This window comes from Mus caroli, unplaced genomic scaffold, assembly GCF_978045245.1.
Source record: "Mus caroli unplaced genomic scaffold, Mus_caroli_1 scaffold_13, whole genome shotgun sequence".
NCBI lineage: Eukaryota > Metazoa > Chordata > Mammalia > Rodentia > Muridae > Mus > Mus caroli.
In genome coordinates this window covers 17760825-17782098 of record NW_028227268.1, presented here as the reverse complement: position 1 = coordinate 17782098, position 21274 = coordinate 17760825, and the positions used below count along the sequence as shown (strand labels likewise).

General features: G+C 46.9%; 2 protein-coding genes across 36 annotated transcripts in view; one reads left to right on the top strand and one right to left on the bottom strand.

Annotated features, from left to right (window-relative positions):
* The window catches only part of Mapt (microtubule associated protein tau), a 98909-nt gene extending 92273 nt beyond the window's left edge, over positions 1–6636 (top strand). For all 27 annotated transcript variants that reach the window (XM_029483476.2, XM_085829495.1, XM_085829492.1 and 24 more), the window contains 3 exons: positions 1938–2019; positions 3005–3117; positions 6160–6636. In XM_029483476.2, coding sequence (XP_029339336.1) covers positions 1938–2019; positions 3005–3117; positions 6160–6375 — 411 coding nt within the window. In that variant the 3' untranslated portion in view covers positions 6376–6636. The remainder of the gene's footprint in view (positions 1–1937; positions 2020–3004; positions 3118–6159) is intronic.
* Positions 6637–11629: 4993 nt separating this feature from the next.
* Kansl1 (KAT8 regulatory NSL complex subunit 1) overlaps positions 11630–21274 on the bottom strand; it is a 129903-nt gene continuing 120258 nt past the window's right edge. For 7 of the 9 annotated variants that reach the window (XM_085829488.1, XM_021176689.3, XM_085829487.1 and 4 more), the window contains 7 exons: positions 20918–21106; positions 20424–20572; positions 16213–16334; positions 14702–14759; positions 14377–14489; positions 13600–13852; positions 11630–13336 (listed from right to left, as the gene is read on the bottom strand). In XM_085829488.1, coding sequence (XP_085685614.1) covers positions 13109–13336; positions 13600–13852; positions 14377–14489; positions 14702–14759; positions 16213–16334; positions 20424–20572; positions 20918–21106 — 1112 coding nt within the window. In that variant the 3' untranslated portion in view covers positions 11630–13108. The remainder of the gene's footprint in view (positions 13337–13599; positions 13853–14376; positions 14490–14701; positions 14760–16212; positions 16335–20423; positions 20573–20917; positions 21107–21274) is intronic. The other 2 variants (XM_085829491.1, XM_021176694.3) reach the window with 1 other exon arrangement.

Here is a 21274-nt window from a genome sequence, read left to right as displayed (position 1 = left end):
GATGGGTTACAGGAAAGGGTGATCTTTAAGATCGCCGTCCTTGTCCCTGGGCCCTGTAATGTTGTTTATGATACGTTAGCTTCCCAGCCCAGGCCTGCTGTGGTTAGGGAGGAAAGCCAGAAGTGTCTGGTTTTGCTCATGTCTGGTCTGTTGCTGGCGCTGAGAGCTCCGGCTCCCAAGGGCTGCAGAGGGCAGATGCTCCTGTAGAGGAAGTTGGGAATAGGCAGCTCTTGGGGCGGGGCGGCTCGGATCACATGCTGATTGTCTGATGAGGCTGCAGTGCCTAGGGTATCCTGGAACTTTATAGCTAAGGTGTACTGCAGTTTGCCAGCCTTTGAGCTAACCTGTGACCTTATATAGAGTCACAAGATAGCCTGGCCTGTGGCCTGTGGCCACTGTTGACTACAGAATGGACCTGTGGAGAAAACTTTCTTAGGGAGGGGGACTGGTGGCATTTGGGTTGTAGGATTCCAGGCTTCCCATCTAGCTTGCTCCTGGCTCTCTCTAGGGTGGAGGGAACTGCAGCAGGGAAGCTGCTTCTCCATCTCCACCTCCTGGCTGGGCTGTGGCCTCCTCTCTAGGGCTGCTCTGTGGGATCTAGTACCCTAGTCAGCTGCTCCTCCATTCCTTCCTTTCTTCTCTGGCCATCCCAGGCTTCCAACATCTCCTGTCCCTCAACATACCCCCTGGTACTGACTCTCTAATGACTCTACCTGGGCTCTCCCATCATCACCTGCCCCAGAACTGGGGTCTGGGTCTGTTTGCAGAAGGTCCTTGGGTTTATCTGCTCCTTACCCACCCTCCTCTGTAGGGGCAGGCTGACACCCACCCCAGTGCATTGACATATGAGGCCATGGCCCTCCTCTTCCATCAGGTCTGTTAGCAACACACACACACACACACACACACACACACACACACACACACACACACCATAACACAAAACACCATCAGTCATGAAAACAAGAGGGATTTATCCATTGAGACCTCTGTAGAAACCACTTTGCTTTATTGATTCTTGAACATGTGGCACCCCTCTCCCAGGACAGATGAGCCTCCTCACCCCTGAAATAACCATGGTCTGTATGGGAGACCCATGGGACTCTGCAAGTGGCAGCTAGTGACCAGCTAAGCTGTAAAACCACAGATCAGAGAGACAGGCTTCCAGGAGCCCCATCTGCCTGGGTGGTCTCCTTCAGAGTGTCCTGTCAGGAAAGCAACTGTCATTTTCCAGAGCACACATTACTGCTGGGCCACATGAAGGACCCTTGGGCTGGCGGGTCCCCCCCCAGTGTGTCCTGCCTGCTCACTCATGCTTGCTGAGACACTCACTACAGCTGTGGTTTCTGCCGTGTGCCTGCCTTCTGTTAGTGTTGCTTCGCTCTTCTCAGTAGAGGCTGAAGTGTTCAGGAGACTATGTGTCCAGACACCAACTGGCTCTCCTTCTGAGTCATAGAGCTGGTCTGGGTCCTGTTTGCCGACTGGTAATCCAGGACCATGGGAGCTTCCTGGGTGAAACACACTCATCCTCACCGGCTTCTCCTGAGTCTTTTCTGAGGAGAAGATGCAGGGCTGTGAAGGCTTCCTCCTCCACTGGGTATCATTGGTCTCTCATCAATAAAACGTATGCTTTTATATTTAAGTGTCTGCTACAGAGATGGTCATGTACAAGGACCAGGCATCTGCTTTTCCATGAGAGTGTCTTGTGTTTCTGGGATGTTTAGGTCCCACAGCTTCCTGGTGAGGACCCAGCTCCCTGGGGGGGGGGGGGGCGGGGTAGGGGGTGGCTGGATTTGGGGAGCCTATTTTCCATCCTGAGTGGGGTGTATACAGCAGCTGATGGGAGCCACTGACAAATGGTCCATCAGCCTTTGCGCTGTGTTACACCCCTAGTAACATAATCCCCTTTATTCTCTCTCTCGCCCATTGACCTGCAGGTGCAAATAGTCTACAAGCCGGTGGACCTGAGCAAAGTGACCTCCAAGTGTGGCTCCTTAGGGAACATCCATCACAAACCAGGTAGCACTTGAGGAAGACAGGCTTTGGGACAGGAGTGCTGGCTGGGCTGGGGGGTGCTTCCTAGAATAGGCCAACCTGGGCAGTGACTGTTAAATGTGAAAGTACTGTGTGGCCTTGGACCTGGGTCTGTTCCTGTTGTGAGCCTAGACAAGGGGCGGAGGAAATGGTTTTATATCCCATCCTGTGGCTCTCCAGAAAAGCCTGTATAAAAGGACCAGCCATGGGTTTGATTGGGTCCCTCCCGCCCCCAAAGGCCGGCTCTGTGAACATCTCAGCTTTGTCACAGCCAACATGGGGGATACTTCAACTGCATCAGCTATAACATGAGACCTTTTGGGCTGTTGTCTCATCTTCGCTGTAACATTGTTCAAAGAAAGCATTCTTCCCAGGAAAACAGTCCAGGCCACTTCCTCTCCTGCTATACCCTGGTGTGGTGACCCGAGCCACAGGGGAGGTTAGGGTGTCTCTCCTCATGGTGCATTTGACAGGCAGTTTGATTCCAAGGTCTTGAGGGGCTATGGCTTACAGAATGTTCACAAGTAAATCTCCACAGCTGGAAGGCATCCGGTTTAAAATTTAGTGTGCCTTCTCTTGGCCATGCTTCCTGTACCACTGAATGATCTCAGGAGGAAGATTCTTCAGGGTAAATATCCCATGTACACCTTCTCAATTAGAGAAGAGGCAGGTAGTTTGCAAGCCCTAAAAAGGGCTTCCTGTGGCTAAGCCTCTTTCTAAAGGAGAGCCCTGGCATCTCCTGAGGATGGGTTATTTTTTGAATCACTGGCCCAGCCTGTGTGGAGCCAGTGGGGATGTCTTCAGATAGTCCCCTCCTGAATGGTGATACCTGACCTACTTTTTTTTTTTTTTAAATCAAGTCTCCAGCGGCCCAGAGCACTTCGCTCTGCCCGCTGTGAGCTCACTTAACATATGCTAAGTCCTCCAGACCATAGACTAGGGCAAGAGGCTCATGTGGGTTGTGTTCCAGGAGGTGGCCAGGTGGAAGTAAAATCAGAGAAGCTGGACTTCAAGGACAGAGTCCAGTCGAAGATTGGCTCCTTGGATAATATCACCCACGTCCCTGGAGGAGGGAATAAGAAGGTAAAGGGGCCAAATGGGAGGTCATACGGGGATAAGAGGGCTAGCAGAGTGGATGAAGACTTCAACTTGTGTGCCCTTGTCTCCTTTTGGAGGTAGCATTATCATCATAACTTGCATATCAGATATTTGCATCATGATTCATAACAGTAGCAAGATTACAGTTATGAAGTAGCAAGGACATAATTTTAGGGGGGGGGCGTCACCACGGCATGAGGAATTATATTAAAGGGTTGCAGCATTAGGAAGGTCCTCTATGGACTCTCTGGAGATAGAGTTTCACCCTCACCTTGGTACCAAGAACAAGGCAGAAGATCAAAGGCAGATCTTTCCCACTAGTTACCAGAGGGCTAGAGCAAAGTCTGAGCTGACTGAGGCTGTGGTCCAGCTGTCAGGGAGGTTGTCTGGTGTCCCCAGAAGGTCATGCCTCAGGTTGCCATCTCATGCTTTCTACTACTTCCTCTTGGACTCCTGGTTATGGCATTGTTCCCTAGTCATCGTGTGTGTGTGTGTGTGTGTGTGTGTGTGTGTGTGTGTGTGTGTGTGTATGTATTACTTGCACATGAGTATACAGGTGAGCACACCCATGCACCTGTGTACAGAGGCCAGAGCAGAACATCAGGTGTCTTCCCCTTTCCCTCTTGAGACAGGATCTATTCCTGAACCAGAAGCTTGCTGGTTTTGCTAAGCTCAGTGAGCTCCTGGGATGAACCTGGTTGCATCCCTCAATGCTGAGGTTAAAGGCTACAAGCATGCACAGCCATGCTCTGCTTTTTTCCTTGGGTGCCAAGGATTTGAACTCAGGCTTTTGTGTTTGCAGAGCAAGCACTCCTACCCATCTCCCCAGCCCGATGACATCATTTAAGAAGGACTTTTTGGTAATCCCAGCGCTTGGGAAGCAGAGGCAGGTGGATTTCTGAGTCCGAGGCCAGCCTGGTCTACAGAGTGAGTTCCAGGACAGCCAGGGCTATACAGAGAAACCCTGTCTCAAAAAACAAAAAAGAAAACAAAAAGACGTTTTGGTATCCTACCTTCTATTGCACGTGCCAACAGCTGCCACATGAAATTACTTTAGTAATCTCTGGTAAAGGGTGTGAGGTGGCAGCCATCAGTAGCTCTTCAGCAAGCCTGTGTCTTTGTGGCTTCTTTTTATGCTTTTAGCAGCAAGATGGCAATAATTTAGCAAATCAGAGTCCAGAGCTGGTGGTGTGAGGCGGCGGTAGAGTGTTGCAGGATATTTGATCACACTGTGAACCCCAAATTGTGTTCTTTACTAAAAAACCCGTTTCTAGTTATGGTGTGGCCCAGCCCTTTAGCACACACCTTTAATCCCTCTGGCTGGAATGCAGACACGCCCTTGGTACACACCTTTAATTTCTTTTTTTTTTTAAGATTTATTTATTATTATACATAAGTACACTGTAGCTGACTTCAGACACACCAGAAAAGGGCGTCAGATCTCATTACGGGTGGTTGTGAGCCACCATGTGGTTGCTGGGATTTGAACTCAGGACCTTTGGAAGAAGCAGTCAGTGCCCTTACCTGCTGAGCCATCTCGCCAGCCCACACCTTTAATTTCTAACAGTAAAGATAAAGTTAGTTTGTAGAAGGAAACACTCATGTTTGAAAGTGACTTCTGAGGGGCAGAGAAAGTGACAAATCAGAGAAAGATCTGCCAGAATGAATCAGAGATAGGCTATGTCCAATGAGAAAGGAAAGGGAAGTGCAGAGAGAGGAGGAGGCAGCTTGGCTGGGACAACTGTACAGAGACAGGTTGCAGAGAGAACAAGCCAGACACAGGTGAAGACAGAACGAGCCAGAGAATGAGAAGGAGCCAGAAGATTAGAACAGATTACTAGAGTTTATTCGAGGCCAAGCAGAGCAATTCAGGAGAGGCCAAGAGAGAAGTCAGATTGAATCAGTCAGTTCCAAGAGGAGCTTTAGCCAGAACAACTGAGTTGGATCAGCCAGAGTTCAGAAAGAACTAGAAAGGGTGAGCTGTATTCGGTGGTAAATCTCAGAGGCTGAAAACACTCTATGCCTAGATAGATTGGATGGAGGCTGGAAGCTTTTAGGACTGGGCCTAGGTTAGCAGACTGAGGCAGTAAGCCTCAAGAGACAATTACATCAATGAAAAATATATTTACAGTAGAGCATGTGCTTAGCCTGCTTGAGGCTATGGGCTCCATCCACAGCACTGATTGATAGATGATAGATAGATAGGCATTACATTTGTAGGATACATTTACAACATGTAAAATGATGTGTGTGAGGTCACTCAGTTATTCATACTGAGCATTATTTGTTTTTTTTTTTAAATTTTTGTTGTTGTTGTTTTTTGTTTTTCTTTTTAAAGATTTATTTATTGATTATATGTAGGTACACTGTAGCTGTCTTCAGACACTCCAGAAGAGGGAGTCAGATCTCGTTACGGATGGTTGTGAGCCACCATGTGGTTGCTGGGATTTGAACTCCGGACGTTCGGAAGAGCAGTCGGGTGCTCTTACCCACTGAGCCATCTCACCAGCCCCCCATACTGAGCATTATTTGTAATTTGAGAAAAATGGAAGTGCCTCCACGTGCATCAACAGGGAGTAGATAGATTCTGATGCAGATGCTGCAATGGTATAGCAACTGGCATGAAGAAGCACTCTGTGGAATAGCAAAATAATTAAGTCTGAACCTTGCCAGCACATACCTGTAGTCTCAGCAATTGAGAGACTGAGGGTTCTTGGCCAGCCTGGGATTAATAGTAATATCTTGCTTCAAAAAACAAGCCACTCGGGCAGTGGTGGCACACGCCTTTAATCCCAGCACTCGGGAGGCAGAGGCAGGCGGATTTCTGAGTTCGAGGCTAGCCTGGTCTACAAAGTGAGTTCCAGGACAGCCAGGGCTATACAGAGAAACCCTGTCTCGAAAAACCAAAAAAAAAAAAAAAAACAAAAACAAAAAAAATGAACGAACGAATGAATGAATGTTTTCCTCCCACCACAGACTAGCTCTGGTATATAGAACCTTATTAATCTCACTTTCTGCATCTTGCAGATTGAAACCCACAAGCTGACCTTCAGGGAGAATGCCAAAGCCAAGACAGACCATGGAGCAGAAATTGTGTATAAGTCACCCGTGGTGTCTGGGGACACATCTCCACGGCACCTCAGCAACGTGTCCTCCACGGGCAGCATCGACATGGTGGACTCCCCACAGCTTGCCACACTAGCCGATGAAGTGTCTGCTTCCTTGGCCAAGCAGGGTTTGTGATCAAGCTCCCAGGGCAGTCAATAATCATGGAGAGAAGAGAGAGTGAGAGTGTGGAAAAAAAAAAAAAGAATGATCTGGCCCCTTGCCCTCTGCCCTCCCCGCTGCTCCTCATAGACAGGCTGACCGGCTTGTCACCTAACCTGCTTTTGTGGCTCGGATTTGGCTCGGGACTTCAAAATAAGTGATGGGAAAAGTAAATTTCATCTTTCCAAATTGATTTGTGGGCTAGTAATAAAACATATTTAAAGGAAAAAAAAAAAAACATGTAAAAACATGGCCAAAAAATTTCCTTGGGCGATTGCTAATTGATTTTTTTCCCCCCTGACCCCACCCTCCCTCTCTGAGTATTAGAGGGTGAAGGAGGCTCTGGAGGCTGCTTCTGGGGAGTGGCTGAGGGACTAGGGCAGCTAATTGCCCACAGCCCCATCCTAGGGGCTTCAGGGACAGTGGCAGCAATGAGAGATTTGAGACTTGGTGTGTTCGTGGAGCCATAGGCAGGTGCTGTTAACTTGTGTGGGTGTGAGTGGGGACTGAAACAGCGAAGGCTGAGAGATGGATGGGTGGATTGGGAGTTAGAGGACAGAGGTGAGGAAGGCAGGTTGGGAGAGGGGATACTGGCTCCTTGCCAAGTAGCTTAGGGAGGGCAGGGAGCTGCAGCTGCCCGCAGCAGTCCTAGCTAGCTCAGATGCCTGCTTGATAAAGCACTGTGGGGTAACGTGGGTGTGTGTGCCCCTTCTGCAGGGCAGCCTGTGGGAGAAAGGGGTATTGGGCAGAAGGAAGGTAAGCCAGCAGGTAGTACCTCGTAGATTGGTTCTCTGAAGGCTGCTCTTGACATCCCAGGGCACTGGCTTCTTCCTCCCTCCCTCCCTGCAAGGTGGGAGGTCCTGAGCGAGGTGTTTCCCTTCGCTCCCACAGGGAAAGCTGCTTTACTGAGTTCTCAAGTTTGGAACTACAGCCATGATTTGGCCACCATTACAGACTGGGACTTTAGGGCTAACCAGATCTTTGTAAGGACTTGTGCCTCTTGGGGGACCTCTGCCTGTTCTCAAGCTTGGCCCTCTGGCACTTCTGTAGTGTGAGGGATGCGGGGTGGTGTTCTGGGGATGTGGGTCCCAGGCCTCCCATCCCTCACACAGCCACTGTATCCCCTCTCTCTGTCCTATCATGCCCACGTCTGCCACGAGAGCCAGTCACTGCCGTCCTTACATCACGTCTCACTGTCCTGAGTGCCATGCCTCTCCCAGCCCCCATCCCTGGCCCCTGGGTAGATATGGGCAATACCTGCTCTACACTAGGGGTTGGAGTCCAGGGAAGGCAAAGATTTGGGCCTCAGTCTCTAGTCCTACGTTCCACGAATCCAACCAGTGTGCCTCCCACAAGGAACCTTACGACCTTGTTTGGTTCACTCCATTACTTCCTATCCTGGATGGGAACTGGTGTGTGCCTGCCTGGGGATGACCTTGGACCTCTGCTTTTTCTTTTACCTAAGTGGTTGCCTCCTAGGCCTGACTCCTTGTGTTGAGCTGGAGGCAGCCAAGTCAGGTGCCAATGTCTTGGCATCAGTAAGAACAGTCAAGAGTCCCAGGGCAGGGCCACACTTCTCCCATCTTTCGCTTCCACCCCAGCTTGTGATCGCTAGCCTCCCAGAGCTCAGCCGCCATTAAGTCCCCATGCATATATTCAGTCTCCACACCCCAGTTTGGGGAACATACCCCCTTGATTGAAGTGTTTTTTCCTCCAGTCCCATGGAAACCGTGCTGCCTGCCCTGCTGGAGCAGATGGCCACCTCCATAGATGCAGCCCTTCCTTTCCCGTCTTCACCCTGTTACGTTGTAGTTGGATTTGTCTGTTTGTCTGGATTCACCAGAGTGACTATGATAGTGAAAAGAAAAGAAAGAAAAAGAAAAAAAAGAAAAAGAAAAAAGAAAAAAAAAAGGACGCATGTATCTTGAAATATTTGTCAAAAGGTTCTAGCCCACCACGTGATGGAAAGCCTGGATATCACTGTCTCCTTCCTGACATGGCTCCAGGCCAGTGCAGTGCTAACCTGCTGGGACATCCCATGTTTTGAAGGGTTTCTTCTGCATCTGGGACCTCTCAGACACTGGATTGTGACATTGGAGGTCTGTGACATTGGAGGTCAATGGCATTGTCCAAGGCCTGAAGTACAGGACCAGCTAGAGGCATCAGGCTCCGAGTGCCAGGGAGAGCTTGTGGCTGGCCTGTTTTGTATGAAGATGGTCCTCTCTGATCACGACTTCAAATCCCACAGTAGCCCTGAAAGACATCTAAGAACTCCTGCATCACAAGAGAAAAGGACACCAGTACCAGCAGGGAGAACTGTGACCCTAGAAATTCCATGACGACCCAGTAGATATCCTTGGGCCCTCTCCAAGCCTTGGCCTCTTCACCATAGTTTGGGATGGACTGCCCCACTGATGAAGGGGACATCTTAGGAGACTCCCTTGGTTTCCAAGCTGTCAGCCCCCTGAACTTGCATGACCTCCTACAGCTGCAGGGACTAGGCCTTTGAAGATTAGGAACCTCAGGCCCAGGTCAGCCACTTCTGGCTTGGGTACAGTTAAGGACAATGTGGAGAATAGGAGGAAGCAGCCAGCCTTTCCCATTAAAGAACTTTTGAGTGCCCAGGGCTACCTATTGTGAACTTCCCCACTGATAAGACTTTAGCTGTCCATAGAAGTGAAGAGTCTGAGGGAGGAAAAGTGTGGTTTGATGGTCCGTGATCCCTTCATCATGGTTACCTGTTGTGTTTCTCTCTCTTACACCCATTTACCCATCCTGCAGTTCCTGTCCTTGAATGGGGGGTGGGGTGCTCTGCCATATATCTCTTGTAGGGCGATCAGCCCAAAAAATCATGATCTGGAGTGATCTGGTCAGTGCTGATAGGCAGTTTACAAAGGGATTCCGGCTTGTGATTTCAGTGAGGACAATCCCCCAGGGCCCTGGCACCTGTCCTTTCTTTCCATGCCTCTCTAGTCCAGAGCCAATGTCTTTGGGTGGGCTAGATAGGGCATACAATTTGCCTGGTTCCTCCAAGCTCTTAATTCACTTTATCAATAGTTCCATTTAAATTGACTTCAATGATAAGAGTGTATCCCATTTGAGATTGCTTGTGTTGTGGGGGAGGGGGAGGAGGAACACATTAAGATAATTCACATGGGCAAAGGGAGGTCTTGGGAGTGTAGCCGTTAAGCCATCTTGTAACCCCATTCATGATTTTGACCACCTGCTAGAGAGAAGAGGTGCCAGGAGGCTAGAACTTGGAGGCTTGGCTGTCCCACTAATAGGCTTTCGCAAGGCAGAGGCAGCCGGCTAGGTCCCTGCCTTCCCAGCCAGGTGCAGCTCTCAGGTTTGTGGAGGTAATCTATGGACTTCTCTTCCTGCTGCCTTCTTGTGGTGTCCAGAGCCCACAGTCAATGCCTCCTCAGAACCCTGGCTTCCTTCCCTCTAATCGACTGGCACATGACTATCACCTCTGGATTGACCTCAGATCCATAGCCTACACACTGCTAGCAGTGGCCAAGATCACTTCCTTTCTCCCCATCTGTTCTGTTCTCCGGGAAAGTAAGTGGGGATGAGGGTGGAGGTGGTAATCAACTGTAGATCTGTGGCTTTATAAGGCTTCAGGCTTCTCTCTGGCTTCTTCTGAAAGGGTTACACTTTGGGCAGTACTGCAATCTCACCCTCCTGATGGACTGTAGCCTGTGCCGTTACTGTGCTGGGCATGATCTCCAGTGCTTGCAAGTCCCATGATTCCTTTGGTGATTTTGAGGGTGGGGGGAGGGACACAAATCAGCTTAGCTTAGCTTCCTGTCTGTGAATGTCCATATAGTGTATTGTGTTTTAACAAATGATCTACACTGACTGTTGCTGTAAAAGTGAATTTGGAAATAAAGTTATTACTCTGATTAAACAAAAAATCTCTGTTCCTGAGTTCCAAGTACAAGAAAACAATAGTTTACGAGTTCTTTCCCCCACTTAGAAAATTCAGAACAGGAAATGAAGGTAAAGGCCAGACACTGGAGCGAGAGCTCACTTGGTTCCTTTTCACATTCCTCTGCCGGCACACTACCCTCCGACAGTACTCTGTGGCTCAGCTCACAAGGCAGCATGCAAGAGCTCCTAAAGCCTGCGCCAGTTCATGCAAACGGGAGAAGTTTGGTGTGGGATGTATGAGATCCTTCATTTCTGGAACTTAAGTGCAGAGGACTGGGGCTGAAACAAACTCAAGCCAATCAGCTACAAACCCAGCATGCATACACAATTGCACTGCTGCCTTTGTGCCTTGGAATCTTACTATATAGAAATCAAGGAATATTTCTGCTGGAGAAAGGACAGCTTCTTGCTCAAAGTATTACAAAGAAAAAACAAAAAAACAACGCATATCCTCTTGAGGCTTGTCTTTTCATGCAGCCCAGGCTGTTAATGAAGTGCAGGGTCCTCATTGCATGCTTAGGCAACCCACCCTCAGGCCCAATTTCTTGTTGAATGCCATGGCATGTGGGCAGAGTACCACCTTGGGTGTGGGCCTATCCACTCTGTTTGAGACATTATTTTCCTACACTTGTGCCATGTTATCTGACCTCTTAGCTGCTTAGGGATTCTTGGGCCTCAGTTTCCCATCTCACATAGGAACATTATGTTGGTTCTAGATTCAAACTCGGGGTCTCATCCTGCACTTCACTGAGCTGCCTCCCTTACTCCCCAGTTCTTTGTTAATTAGACCAAGGTCACAATCTTTAGATTCCCAATTTTAAAGCATTTGTCTTCCTCAGTTCCCACCAATGCCTAGCCTCTGCAGACAATTAATGCATGCAGGAAAATGATCTAACAGCTCTGAGCCTTGGAGAAGGTGCACCTTGCTCACTGGTCCTGTCTAAGAGAATTGGACCCTTACACTCTTTATAAGTAGCGGTAGTCTCTCCCAGATGATGTACAAACTATTTACTTCCATTGATTGCAACACCTCAAAGAAGAGAAGTCCCTATTGGATAGAATTTGAAATTTTGCCCTCCTGCCCTCTCAGAGCAGAGAATGAGTCCATTCGTCAACGGTCTTCACTCAAGAACAGACAGTACTCTTCACCTTAGTGAGCGACTGATCACATCACACACCCAGTGTTCCCACGACTGTGAGCGACCACCAGGGCTTAGCAATGCAGCCCCACAGAATGCTGGGGCTGCCATCTCTGTCAGACATACAGTCCAGGGTATTAAGAAAAGCCCGACACAACTCTCTGTATCTTTTTTTATTATTATTTTTTTCATTTTTCCTTTCTTTTTTTTTAAGCACTAGTCTGTGCTTTGCAAACAGAATCATGACATTAACAAAGATCAGCTTCTCTGAAGAAAAGCATTTCTATAGAACAAAGACAGCTACATGTTCGCTGCCATTACACAGCTCAAAGCAGGAAAAGAAAATATTTACAAAATACAAGTTTTTTTAAATTTTTGTCTTTTTTGGTTTTTTTGTTTTGTTTTTGTTTTTTACAATGCTAAAAGGGTTATTCAGAATTTTCAACCTTATAAATAGAAGAAGCACTTTATGCATAGGGATATGGTGCATTATTGTTGTTTAAAGAAACAATGACAAACCTTTTAACTTGCAAACAGAAAGAAAAAAAATCACTAATGTTGAAAATTGTGAAAAAACCCCAACCATTAAGCAGTCTGCCTACTATTTTTGTACGATTATAAAATGGCAGAAAAAGAAAATTCCTTTCCCCCTCCCCTTTTTTGGTGATGTGATTATACATAAGACAGGCACAAGGCTAACGGGAGGGAGGTTCATGGGGAATGATGGAAACCACAGCTAGGACCAACAGCGTTCCACAGGCAAGGGATGTGGGGAAGTGGGAGGGTCTAAGTGACTGTCTGACAGGGCTGTGAGGGAGACACGACATGTGAACTCGTCAGTGAAAACATGATACAGAAGTGATGATGTGTACTCCACAGACTTCCTAGTTTGTAGGGGAGTGGGAATGGGTCATAGAAGCTCTGACTGGAAGGACTACCGTTATCTGTGTGAAGGCATGGAGGGAGAAAAAAATGGGGAAGGTAGGGCAGGGTGACCTGAGCAGCTGCAGCAGGGCACTGCAGTCAAAGAGCCAAGACGGACGACCAAATGCAGATGAAACTGAAAATGGGCCTTCAAGGTTTAGGTGACAAGGTGAAGCCAGCTTTCCTGCTGGCCCAGAGTTCAGTGACAAGAACTAGCCAACAGAGGCTGGCTGGAAGGGTGCTCCATCCTGGAAGATCAAGGAGGGGGTGACCAACCCGAGCTAAGCCAAGTCACAGATTGGAGGGAAGGAAAGAGCCCAGACTGCTTTTGCTCTACTCCCCTAATCTAAGGAGGCTGTGCTGATCTACCTGCTGCCATTTGGCTGGCCCACCCTATCCCTCAGGTGCAGGGGAGAGGGGTGATCATCTAACATCGCAAGTCCAGTGATCCAACAGTGCAGAGGATATGCAGGACCAGGCCAGCAGGGTCTCTTCCTGAACTTGTCTGCCAACTGGAGGAAGTGCTCAGGTGTGACATGAAAACAGAACAAGAAAACAAACAACAAAACCAAACCAACCAAAGGAGGATCTAAATTCCTTAAATTCACTAAAAACTGTGAAAATTTCCAGCATATGATGTTTGAATATCAAACGCAGAGATTTCTGAAGCTTTAATGCCAATAGTAGTGAGTCTGTATAGTCTCATTTTCCGCTCATCTGTGAGCTGGGCGCTGAGCTGCGACTGTTGCTGCCAGATGCCGACTCTTGAGCGGGACAACAGGAGGCGAGGTGGGTGCCACCTCTGCCTCCCGGCCAGTCTTGCTGCCTGAGGTGCGGCGAGTGCAGCGGGCTGCTGTGTCCTGTGCATCCAGCTGTTCGTCACATTCTGCCTGGGGACTGTAGGCCAGAGGGAAGGTCCGTCGTTCCCATGGCTGGACTGACTGTGGACAGACAAGATGATCTGGTGATGACCAGTTTGCAGAGACTAGGCCCTGACCTCACACTCGTAGTAGCTTGCCTGTCTAGTAGTATTGGGGAGAAGTTTATGGAGGCTGCTCCCAAGGTGGGATACCATAGGAACAACGACCAACCACACCTCATTTCAAAACAACACAGACAAGAGCTCTATCTTCAGCACATGCTGCCCCTCCCTGTTCTACCTTCTATCTTGCCCTCCCTCCACTCAAAGGAGATACCCCCTCACCTGTTCATCTAGTCCCAGCTCTGGTGTGGAACATCGGGTGTCTTCACTGGCCAGGTGTCGCAGACTGTCCCGAGCCACGGGGGTGAGAGGGGCTGAGTGTAGTTCTGGGCTAATGGGACTCCTAGGAGATTGACCATGGGAGAACTCGGACAGAGAGTGGCAACTACTGACATCAGGGGATGCAGGCTGTGGGGTGGAGGGGTTGGCACTGCCCAACTGAGGGGTGGTCCGGCCGTCTGATGACCTGTAAGACCTATGAGCCAAGAAATACACCAATGAGTAAGCATTTTTTCTGCTTCTTTTTGGGGGGGTGGGGGTAGTAAGAGGAATTATTTTAAAAAGGCATCTACACCAAAGCAGTTAACTCGAACTGATAGCAATGGCACTCTTTTGAGATCCTTCAACGGTACTTGCTTCCACTTTTACTCACACAGGTAGGGTCTATAATACAACATGTGAGAGCCATGAGGAACTATCAGCCCTGCCTAGAGAATTCACAATAGAGACTAGAGTTCAGATTTTGAAAATAAGTCAAAGAAAAATAGGTGGTCTCCTACCACTCTTTTAAGGGAAATGGTTCATGAGACTTGGAGGGCAAGCACTTCTAACTCCCTAGTCTTCACCTAGAGTGAAGATTGCAAAACCAGACCCCATCAAGAGGACCAACTTTTGAGGCCTTCTAAATCACTATGATAACCAGTAGGCCTTTAATCATATTTCCGTGGCTACCATCCTCCCTCATTCAGTAGGTACTGGGAACCCATGCCTGCCCATTACCTGCTGCCCCGACGCTGGGGTGGCACACTTGTGGTCCACAGCCACCTTGCCCTTTCCATCTCCTCACATTTGGCATGCAGGGCTGCAAAGGCTGCATCAGATAGATCCTCGATCTGCAACAAAGCAGTTTTATCAATCTCTTTTCCCCAGGAAGCTAAGGTTATGAATCAGCAGACTAAGTCTAAAATCAGTCTTGCCCCATTGAAGATGCTGTTAGTCATAAACAGAATACGACAAGCTTGCATATGATACCCTTATGTCTTAAGGCATTGAGTGTTGAGGTGGGTGTGCATGCTCCTCCAAGACAGTATAAATATGGCAATACCTCCTCATTCTCTTCATCAGGACTCCCCTTCAGAGACTGAAGATCAACCTCTCGCCAGCTGCAAACAGGAAGAAGAAAAAAAAAAAATCACAGGATTGTAGGCAGGCAACTCCTACCTCTAAATGAAGCCCCACATGCAAACACACACAAAAGCTAGAAACAGCGAATCAGAAGCAGCAAGCTGTTAGAGGTGAGGCCGATAAGACTGTCAGCCTCAATTTTAAATAAAGAGTATTTAATATTAGTTGATTCATATCATACAGAACATAATCTTTGAACTTTCCTAAAGAGACTTATAAATGAAATAAACATTTTAAGAAATCTGGTTTGATGTTGAGACAATACATTCAGTATTTTAAAACATACAGTCTGTTAGGTTTGACCTTTGGGTTGGTGGATTTGTACAATGGAATAAAAGAAACTAACAGAAATAATTTTATTTCTATCGGGTATCCCTCCCTCACCAATTCGCTCTTAATATATAGCCCAAGCGAGTAGCAAACCTCATGGCAATCCACCTGCCTCAGTCTCCCAATGGCTATGACTAAAGGTATAAACCATCCATGCAAGAAGCTGCTCCTAATGAAAACAACAACCCCTCCCCTCCCCAAAACAAAAACCCCTCATTCTATAGCCTAGGCTGGCCTTGAACTTCTGCTGCTTCCTAATGTCTGGAATTACAGGCATGAGCTATCATGTCTTTTGATCCCCATTTTCATTGTTGTTTCTGGAAAATATAGTCTAGACCTACAGCCCACAGTATACTCTGGGGAACCAGGATAGACCATCATGCCTGTCCCCAGACCCTTCTTCTTCTTCTTTTTTTTTTTTTTTTTTTTGGTTTTTCGAGACAGGGTTTCTCTGTGTAGCCCTGGCTGTCCTGGAACTCACTCTGTAGACCAGGCTGGCCTCCAACTCAGAAATCCACCTGCCTCTGCCTCCTGAGTGCTGGGATTAAAGGTGTGCGCCACCACCGCCCGGTCCCTTCTTTTAAAAAGAAAACAACTCGGGCTGGAGAGAGGGCTCAGCGGGTAAGAGCACTGACTGCTCTTCCAAAGGTCCTGAGTTCAAATCCCAGCAACTACATGGTGGCTCACAACCACCCATAAGGAGACCTGATGCCCTCTTCCGGCACGTCTGAAGACAGCTACAGTGTACTTATGTATAATAATAAATGAAATCTTTTTTTTTTTTTTTTTTTGGTTTTTTGAGACAGGGTTTCTCTGTGTAGCCCTGGCTGTCCTGGCACTCACTTTGTAGACCAGGCTGGCCTCGAACTCAGAAATCCGCCTGCCTCTGCCTCCCGAGTGCTGGGATTAAAGGCGTGCGCCACCGCCCGGCAATAAATAAAATCTTAAAGAAAGAAAGAGAGAGAGAGAGAGAGAGAGAGAGAGAGAGAGAGAGAGAGAGAGAGAACAACTCAAGGATAGGGACTGCTTGGTCAGGAGAGAAAGAGAATATAGAACAGGAAGAGAGGAGGAGGAGCCGAGTAACACAGGTCTTCTTCATACCTTGGAGTAAGGATTTCTTTGTATTGTAGTTTCTCAACACGAGTTGTTGCAGCAACAGACATTGGGATGACAATGTTGTTAATATCAAATGAGCTCTCTCCCCTTCTCCTCCTCACTGGCTGCTGTAAGATAAAAGTTTAAGTTTCAAGGGAGGTACAATGTCACAAATTTAAAACCATTAGTCATATGATAGAATGACCATACACACAGGTCCTTGGGTAGCAGTGGCCACCACAGCAGTATATCTGAACACATTGTCTTTGGAAGCAGAGGTCTTCAGGTGCACACGTATGGCTGGGTGTGTGGCAGCCCCAAGGAGTCAATCCCATTCACAAGGCACCCACTCTCCCTAACCACCCTTTTCCTTCATGGGCTCATGTGGAAATAGAATTGCTAGATTCTTATAGGTGGGTATTCTAGATTTTAAGCCAATTTGGTGGTAGTGGTGGTGGTGGAGTTCCTATTACTTCATTCTACTAACATTCCTTTTTTATTGTTTGTTTTTGAGGCAGGGTTTCTCTAGATAGCCCTACATGTCCTGGAACTAACTCACTCTGGAGACAAGGCTTACCTCAAAGTTAGAGATTCATTGTGCCACTACTGCCCGGCTTTAACATTCCTCTTTGTTTTAAATCTAAAATCCTTGTTTTAGAGCTGGAGAGAGAGCTCTGTGGCTAAGAGCTACCCTTGGAACAATGGTAACTAGTAACATTAAAAGCACTGAATTCTTTTTACCAGAAAAGAGGCTAAAAGAGTAAGCCCACCTTAACAAACCACCTTACCTTAGCTGCCATGACAACACCTTCCCTCTTGAAGATCTCAACTCCTCAGCTAAGTCTGTACCAACCACCTTCTCAGCCCCCACATAACTCTCATCTTTCTATTATTATTATTATTTTTTTTTTTTTTTTGGTTTTTCGAGACAGGGTTTCTCTGTGTAGCCCTGGCTGTCCTGGAACTCACTTTGTAGACCAGGCTGGCCTCGAACTCAGAAATCCGCCTGCCTCTGCCTCCCGAGTGCTGGGATTCATCTTTCTATTATTTTGGGGAAAGAGAAGAGTGGAAGGAAACTGAAAAGAAGGACCAGTCTATAGCTTCCACCCCAAGAAGATGTGTTTCCACAGTAAGTGAGAACATTAAATCTTTGGGGAAATAATATTTCCAAGGGTCCAATAACAGAAGCAGAGTTGGACATCTATGTTAGGACACTAAGAATGAATAAAACCAGGTGTAGTGCTACACATTTTTAATCCCAACACTTGGAGGCAGATGCAGACAGATCTTTGTGAGTTTAAGGTTAGCCTGGTCTACATAGCAAGTTCTAGAAAAGCCAGAGTTACATAGAAAGACCCTGTCTTTAAAAAAAAAACCAGACAGCCAGGCGTGGTGGCGCACGCCGTTAATCCCAGCACTTGGGAGGCAGAGGCAGGCAGATTTCTGAGTTCGAGGCCAGCCTGGTCTATAAAGTGAGTTCCAGGACAGCCAGGGCTATACAGAGAAACCCTGTCTGGAAAAACCAAAACAAAAAACAGACAAACAAAGTGAATAAAGCAGCGAGCCAAACGATTGAGTCTCCTAGACAGAAGAAAATCTCTATTAACTGCTTCTGCCCAGAGAGCAAATACCTTGTTCTGAAACAGCCTGTTAACTGAGCTATAAGAGGCAATAGGGAAACAGTGGGATGACAAATATGTTGTCATGGCAACAATACAGCTGGAAACACCCAAGAGGTCATACCCTGACCACCAAGTGTGGTCAGCCCACTGGGAGGGGTTAGTAAGAAAGATAAACTACTACCCCCTAGCCAACTATTGTATCTCTTTGGAAGGTGAGATAATCTATTCATTTCATTATCTTAGGACCCTGTAAGAATATTAAAACACAGATTTTCAGATGGTGTCATGAATGATTTCAGGTCATCATATTTTAAAATTTCTCCTATATCAGCAAGACTAGACAGTCATTGACCTCAGAAATGTTAGGTCATAGCTTAATTAAAATGGTTGAGATTTTTGGAAACCTTATCCAGCTGAGTTCTATGAGTGAGCATTAGTGACCCAAAGGCTTCTGTTACTGTTACACCTTGGCTTAAGTTCTATGATCCACACAAGAAATGAATCTTCAAGGAGCTTTGGGAGAGACAGCTCTTTCTCTCTTAGTCAAGAATGAAGCTCCTGCTAGAAAGAGGTATGTATTTCTCCGAGACTTCTCAGGCCTCTAGCCTGCACCCTCTGCTTCTACACCCCCTTCTGCTAGCACTCATTTACAACAGAAACAAACAAAGAATCTGGTCTCCCCCCCCTACTTAAGTGTCTTTTGGGTGTCTTAACTATGTAGCCTGAGCTGCATAACTCACGCTCCTCCTGCTCAATCCTGCCCTAAGTGTTAGTTACTGTATGTCTGATTTTTAAAATTTGTTAAGTATTTTTTAAAATTCACAGGATTTCAAGATGCACACAAAATAATCACAATGTGTTGAAAGACCATTAAGATGACTAACTCAGGCAATGATTCCTGTGAAGCACAGCTACAAATACCTTAAAAGCCCCAGCCCTTCACCCCTTTGTCCTGTTACCATCTTGCTTATCAACCTAAATTTGGCATATCACTTTGCTCATTATTCAATAAATCTTGATTCCCTGAATAAATGAGGCAATAAGAGCCCAAAAGGAACTGGGTGTGGCAAATGTCTTTAACCCCAGCAGCAGAGGCAGGAGGATTTCTGTGAATTCTGAGCCAGTGAACTATAGTACTATATAGAGGAACCTTGTCAAAAAAGGGTGGGGTGGGGTAGGGGCTAAAGCATGCTATGCATAAAACATGCATTTAGTAAGTTTAATTCTCAACGGTCTAAGTCACCACTCCCCAGAGTCATCAGGGCTGAATTACTCCCATTACTCTTTTCTCAATCTGACTATGTGACACCCTTGGCTAGTGTGTGAGGAATGCTATACACCTATTCAGACAGAGTCTGAGACGAGAAGGTGAAGGAAGACGGCTATTTGGAAGAGGCTATCTGGAAGACCAAAGAACAATGTGAATTTGTACCTGACTCCAGGAGCGTAGTGAGCACATTTTGTGAGCTCAGAGCTTCTCTGACATCCCATCTCAGGCCAAGGCTGTGTGATGTACTGGTCAGAGAGCTGACCTTGTAGACAGACTACAAGGGTTTGAATCACAATCACACCCTCAAACTGCCTCACCTTATGAAACACACACAACCTTGGGAAGTCTTAGTTTTCATGTCCACAAAAATCAGGATTCATAATGCTATTTATCAAAGGACAGTATAATTTAAATGGGATAGCATGTATTATCTATTGATCCTCTTTGCCTCAGCCTCCCGAGTTTTAGAATTACAGACCTGTACCATTAAGACCTGTAGTCCAAGTGTTTAAAAAATATCACAGCAACAGATTTAATTATTACAAGTACAGTTACACTTATTGTAATTACCATAAGGGATGGTTGGGTAAGTATACCAGGCTATAGGTTTGTGTTTAACTAGGCAATGTTTGGAATGGTTATGCAAATAACTTCCTGAATGGGGTTTGATAGTGTAGAAAGTAGTGAGTATGCCTTAAATGGCTCCCCCTATGCATACACTAAGAGTAAATATGGCCACAGTAGCCTGTTGCATATTTCTGCTCTGTACACATGAAAAAGCATTGATTCTACCGTCTCCCTCATTCATTCTTAGCATCCCACTGCCATTCATCAATAGCAGAAACAAGAAAATTGTAGTCTTAAGTGTCTAAAAATAGCTCTCCTTCATGCTTCTTCTCACGTTTACTTCTTGGCCTAAAAAGATTAGGGTGCCATGGTATGTATACAAGTTCTGGGGGAAAACAGATTCCCAAGAGTCAAAAAGCACCTTCAGCAAACCTGTCTCTAGACAGCGTGTTGTAGGTCAGACCATGCCAACTATGGATAAAGTCCTAGTACTTTCCTGCTTAAAAAAAAAAACAACAAACCAACTAAACCAATCAAAATATTATTATCATTATCAGTAACAAGAACACCACTGCCACCACACACCATTGCTGCTACAGCCAACTGTTTACCCATGACTTAGCAGAGATCCACTTTTACTATAAAAAGCAACCCCGAGAAAACTTAGCAGAGGATCAAGTATCTACATCGGTCTCTAGAACTATTATGAGTGCCCTGTAATCTGGAGAATGTCCTATCAACTCCACATAGGTACTTACAGATGTGCTGGCTGCAACTTGTGAGCTCGAGCTGGTGGGTGTGGAGGTGTCTGATGAGGTGGAGAGCTGTCTCACCAGGGGGCTGTGGGGTGGATGGTGGGTAGCTGTCAAGTAGCTTGGACTGCTCATGTCTGTGTGATGCTTCAACACTGCAAAAGTCAACAGAAAAGAGAGAAATACATGGCTAAATGGCTAGCCAGTTCGACCTCTGACATATGTTAGGAATGCCAGCAATATACACTAAAGGCAAAAAGTGCTTTTTTAAGCCTAGAGGATAAAAAAGCTGCAGCAAACTAGTTGATGGGAAATAGGGGACAGGGCAGATATTGTAGCAGTAAGAAGTGACCTGCATGTAGAAGCAACAGTGACCCCTGCTATGCCTTTCTAGCAAGTGATGGACAAAGCTTGGGTTAGGGGTTTAAAAGAAGCTTGGGCTGTCCCAGAAAGCTCTGAGCAAGTACCAATGCAGGTAGAGGTGCCGGGCCTGGCCGTACCTTCACTTCTCTCAGATGAATGATCTCGCAATCTCATTTTGCTGTGGGTGGGGTCATGCACAGGTGGCGGCAGGTGGAGCAAGCGCTCTGCTTTTGGAGCTGTCACTCGCTCCACCATGGGCACAGCCCCCACGCCGTCTAAGTGCTGCCTGTGGGTCCTGTCAGGCCGTGTTTGCTGATGGCACAGCTCTGAAGAGGGGAACAAAAAAGAGCTGTGAAATACATTTACTCAAATCTTATTTGAGTGCTGAGCTCTTCAGTTCTCCTAAGGCTATATATACTCAGGGCAGCAGGACAGTCTGGGACTCAATATTCTAGTTAATGGTACAATAGCTAAGTCAGGGACAGGGAGGGAAT